General features: G+C 41.1%; 1 protein-coding gene across 1 annotated transcript; it reads right to left on the bottom strand.

The window, feature by feature from the left end:
• Nucleotides 1-738: 738 nt before the first annotated feature.
• LOC140892983 (UDP-glycosyltransferase 83A1-like) lies at nucleotides 739-2,949 on the bottom strand. The gene is made up of 2 exons (XM_073302045.1): nucleotides 2,473-2,949; nucleotides 739-1,848 (listed from the first exon to the last, which is right to left on the bottom strand). The coding sequence occupies exons 1-2, from the start codon at nucleotides 2,933-2,935 to the stop codon at nucleotides 959-961; spliced, it is 1,353 nt and encodes a 450-aa protein (XP_073158146.1). The 5' UTR covers nucleotides 2,936-2,949; the 3' UTR covers nucleotides 739-958.
• Nucleotides 2,950-5,696: the final 2,747 nt, after the last annotated feature.

Genomic DNA, 5,696 nt, shown 5'->3' with positions numbered 1-5,696 from the left:
TAAACAGACATGAGTGTACACATTTGGTAAATTATTTTGTCTCTTCTTTAATCTTTGATTTGCCTTCTATTTCTTTCTTGGAGTCTTGGGATCCTCTTTGCACGAATATACACAGTATTATATACCCATACCATTATTTTTTAGATGGTTTATTATAGCTCGCGAAAATTGTGTACCAGTGTCTCGCGAAAATTGTGTACTAGAGTTGTCATCTTACAATTATTAGAATCCGTTCGAACTTGTTTGTGCTACATCGAGATAACTTTTCTAAATATATGAAAACTATTGGATTGGGGTGGACTTCGCTAGAACAGATGAGCATACCGCCGTTGGGAACTCATCACAATCTAATAGTCAGCAATACGCTTGGAGAAATTCTCTCGATGTACCATAGATGGTTATTATAGCTTGAGAAAATGGTGTACTAGTGTTGTCGTGTTACAATTATTAGGATCCGTCGGACTTGTTTGTGTTACACCGATATAACTTTTCTAAATTGTATGAAAGCTATTGGATTGGGGTGGACTTCGCTAGAACAGACGTGCATACCACCATTGGGAACTCATCACAATCTAATAGTCTTTAATAGACTTGGAGAAATTTTCTCGATTTACCATATAATCTTGTGATAATCCCTCTCTGGTTTTAAGGAAGGGATCCTATATTTGATGCTTAATGTTTACCCCATGTCTTTAATAAATCGATGTCTTTATTAATGTACCAACAACACATGGAAGCAAGATCGAGTCACTTTACTAAAGCAATTCATCCACACATGGCCTTGCGCTGGATTCTGAATCCTCCATAAATTTGGCTTGCCAATTACCATTTTACCCATTACTTCATTTTTTTTTTTTTTTTTTTGGGTTTCTTTTGAAGACACACACATTATCATACAGCCATTATTATATTTCAAACATGTGAAGCTTGATCTTGAAATCATCCACATATGGAATGCTTATCCATGGAGCCATTTTACGAAATTCATGAGATTTTTGTAAGAATCGCCCCCTTCACACGCGCTAGCATGTATAGTTTTCTGGAGTTGCAAAGCTCTTTGCTTAAAAGTATCCTCCTCAATTACTTGATCCACCTTGTTCTTGATTTCTTCCTTCCGAATGATCCCACCATCGTCACGTGCAAATGGCAACCCAACTTTCCAAATATCAGTAATGTAGCTTCTGTTCGTGAATTGATCGGCAAAATAAGGCAGACACAGCATTGGAACTCCGTTGCTCACACTTTCCACAGTAGAATTCCACCCACAATGACTTAAAAAGCAAGCGACTGAAGGGTGGCTCAGAACCTTCTGCTGAGGCGCGCGATGTGTTATCTGTCCCCGACTCGAAATCCTCTCCAAAAACCCTTCAGGGAACGCCTGGTTTCCCGCACCAGTCGTGCTATTTTCTGCTCGTGTGACCCACAGGAACGGCCTTCCGGTGAGTTCGAGTCCGAGTGCTAGTTCTTGAAACTGACAAGGGCTAAAAATGGTCGTGCTTCCAAATGCTGCATATATGACCGAGTGAACTGGCTGGTGATCGAGCCACTCCAAACAAGTGGAGTCATGTTCCAAGAAGTGGCCTGCTGAGTTTCCAGGCTCGTTGCTCGCGAGCAGGGGGCCGATGGGGACGATTTGTGGAGCCAGATAGAAAGCCCCTGGCTCGAGGTCGTGTGTTGAGTTGCATATTATCCAGTCTGCTGATTTGATGGCCTCGTTGTTTTGTGTCATCATGTTGAATATCACATTCTTCCGGGAAACGCTACTGGTATTCGCCCATACGAAATCCGACGAGACCATTTTAGGCATGGCTGGGGCAAACTGGATTGTTTGGTGTTTTAGCGGAGTTCCTGAAATAAAATTATGAGAAAACTGTAAATTTGGTCATGTATGTTTTTAATTTTGCGATTTTGGTCCTTCATGTTTTCATATTTCAGTTTTAGTCTTGCATGTTTTAATTTTTTGCAATTTCTGTCCTTTTTATTCGAAAATGCTCACGTGGCACTGTACACGTCAGCTCTACATCAGCACTAAATCGGTGCCACGTCAGCGCCACATCGGAAAAAGGACTAAAATTGCCAAAAAAATAAAGATTGCGGACTAAAACTGAAATCTGAAAATATAAAGGACTGAAATCTTAAAATGATAAACATGCAGGACCAAAAAAGCAATTTTCCCTAAAATTATATATGACGTGTATGTATGAGGATCTCTTGAGCTTCACACACATGTATTTCAGTCTCACAATTTCCCCGGGAGTCGATTGCTAGCTAGCGAGAAAAATTTGAACGGACGATTCTACAACTTTTTAATTACCGCATAAAAATTCTTATTAGACTGTTTCACGGATCAATTTTGTTTGACATGTAACTCTGAATCTATATATAGCATTTTTCGAAGATGAAATAAGTTGATCCTCAAAATGCAATTTGGCATCCAAAACTTTTAATTACCAAGAATGATCTTATACTCACCTTCCCCATCGACTATCCCATCTTCAATCATCTTTGGGATATTGAATCCCAACACCAAAGATGCAGCTGCTGCAGGCAAGAAAGCCACAGAACCAATCCCCATATTCTTCGCAACCTGTTGGATCCTTCCAAAGGACTGATCAGAAATCACACAGCTGAACTTTTCGTCCTCCTCCGAAGCACCGTTTTCTTTGATCATCTGCTCGATTTTCCGTGGTATGCTGTCGTACCAAACCTCTAGGCTCCTCCCTGGAACCAGCCATTCATGGGATTCTAATCCGTTTGGGATTGAGACCAAACGAATCAGCGGCGAGGACGTGTCGACGATGCGGCCATGGATGATGTCTATGTTAACAAAGGTGACCTGAATGCCATGTTTGGCTAGGACTGTGGCCAGTTCAAGTAGAGGGATCACATGTCCGGGCGCTGGTATAGGGACCATTAGTACATGGGTTTTCCCCATAGGTGGAATACTTGTTTTTGGATATATGTTTTGTTTCAATCTTGATGTTTTAAAGATTGAACTCGAGAAGGCTATTTGAAGTAATTTTATAGAAACACGGTCTATATGCTGGTAGATGAGATCCTAGCATATGGGTAAACCCAAATCATGCATCCAACGGTTTGTATTTTTACACATAAGTGTAATTGATTATATATTGTTGACGTGACAAATCATGAGACATTAGATCTATCATTGGGGTTTTATCCATATGCTAGGTTGAAATCTACCTTATATGCTTCTCTTAATCATTATGGAATATATATCAATAAATTATTTTTGTCGAATTTCATATTCCCATTAAAATATTCAAAATTTCGATTTCAATCTATTTATTATATTATATTTCAGCATAACATATTTTACTATTTAAAAATCTACCTAACACAAAAATAATAATAATAAAATGAAAATTTGGTTATATCAGCATTCTCGATTAAAATCGCTAAAATCGAAAGTTACAAAGAGTAGTTTTGATAATAGACGACAAAAATGGTAAATATACAAAACATATATAATGAAAATGACAATTTTCGGAACTTTATAATACACACACTCGTATGGAATGTTGTTTATGGTGGAAAACACGTACTTTGAAAATTATAATTAATTCATTATTACCTCGATTTTTTCCATTTAAAATGCGCAGTACCTTTACTATATATATATTTACAATCTTCGAAAAGAGTTGGGAATGTGTACACTATAATAACGTGATTTGAGGACTTAACGGTGTCATCATGCTTTGGTATCATTTGACTCAAATTGCCTTATCTTAAGGTTTATTTGAAAGTGTGAGACGTAAGTAGAAAAGGTTATGAAATCCTAATCCAACATATTTTCAATTTTAAAAGTGTTTAAAATTACCAAATTTATTTATGTCATACTAGCTCGATATAACTTTTATCTAATGGCCCCAAAAACGCGACATTTGGCCCAAGACAAAATTGTCGCATGATGAAGATACAGTGGTTTCTATTCAATGTCTTGGTTCGAGACTTTCTTATTTCAACGTTCAATATTGTCGACGCAAGACTAACATGGTGGCTCATCTCCTGCGTCGTCGTATGGTTTAGTAAAGGGAGTGAATGTTCTATTTAATGAATTATGCCCTTTGTTCATGAGCAAATATGTAAAACTTGTTGATGCGATTATCACAAAATGACTGTCCGGAGATGGGTAAATTTTCGAGCGGAAAAGGTAGGTGAAGATACAAAATATATGAATATCTTATCCGTTTGAAGACGAAGTTCTACCAATATTTTTTTAGAGAGTGAGTCCATCGCCCTACCTTGCCCCCTAGGATGGGCTTTTATACTCGCCCACCCGGGTTCTCAATGATTACTGGGTATGACCTTACTGACAACTTTTAGGGTGATAAGATGGTTATCACGTGTGATTTAGACCCCCACAATTTCCGGACAGAGCCCACTCCTTTGGATCGTGTTTAGTAATGATTGAATTTGTGATTTGAACCTGACACACTTCAAATAAACATGGCCGTTTCCTGGCCCTAAAAATAGAAAGGCCGGGGCCCCACTGGTTTCCTTTCCTTTCCTAACTTCCGAAGGCTTACTCCGGGAGGTTCTAGCTCCCAGGCCCCTTACCCGGGTTCCTTTCGATCTCCTGTATCGGTCCGGGTGCTAAGGCCTCCCAGGTTAAGCCTTCCTCGTAGATCCCAGGTTACTGCCCCCCAGTCCCGGGTTCCTTAATATGTTGCGGTTACACCATCCTCTCGGGTCCAATCCACCCGGGGTATCGTAATATGATATCACCACACTTCCTAAAGATAATCGGGCTAGGACCTGCTCCGCTGTCTCGAGAAGCTAATACCATCTTCCCGGGTCCAATCCACCCGGGGTATCGTAATATGATATCACCACACTTCCTAAAGATAGTCGGGCTAGGACCTGCTCCGCTGTCCCGAGAAGCTAATACCATCTTTCCGGGTCCAATCCACCCGAGGTATCGTCATCCCGGGTATGTGATATCACCACACTTCCTAAAGATAGTCGGGCTAGGACCTGCTCCGCTGTCCCGAGAAGCTAATACCATCTTCCCGGGTTCAATCCACCCGGGGTATCGTAATATGATATTACCACACTTCCTAAAGATAGTAGGCTAGGACCTGCTCCGCTGTCCCGAGAAGCTAATACCATCTTTCCGGGTCCAATCCACCCGAGGTATCGTCATCCCGGGTCCTATCTCCCGGGGTATTGTGATATATCCATTCGGGGTATCTACCCGGGAGTCGCTATCCTTACGTCAGCCCTAGACGCTTCGTAGTGCGCCTGTCAGAGAATTTGTCAGACGTCGCTTCAGCTTCTTGAGCACGCTTTGCGTATCTCTACCGTTCATTTCAAAATACACGGCTCAGATTATTTTGGCCCCTTTTAGTATTTAATCCTCGCGACCCTTCCTTCTTCTTCTCACCGTCTTTCTTCTCCAACTCATTACCCTTTGGTTTTCAGCGACTGTGCTTCCAGTTCCGTTGTTCGCTTCCTTGCATCCCTAATTCGCTTTAATTATGTAAGTTTTCTTTCCAATGTCTACAGGTACCTCATCTACCTCTGGAGCGAACGCCAAAGGCTCGCCCAGAGACGAGGAGCCAAGCGGTAGCTCGAGCGATGCTCGCTCCGCTTCTGCGCTGCTTTCCCGACCTTCTTCTTTTAAGAAAGCTTCCCGACTCCCGACTAAGCCTTCCGCTGCTTCTTCCTCTCGC

The sequence above is a fragment of the Henckelia pumila genome, chromosome 3, assembly GCF_033568475.1.
Source record: "Henckelia pumila isolate YLH828 chromosome 3, ASM3356847v2, whole genome shotgun sequence".
Taxonomy (NCBI): domain Eukaryota; kingdom Viridiplantae; phylum Streptophyta; class Magnoliopsida; order Lamiales; family Gesneriaceae; genus Henckelia; species Henckelia pumila.
This window is presented reverse-complemented; position numbering and strand designations above follow the sequence as displayed.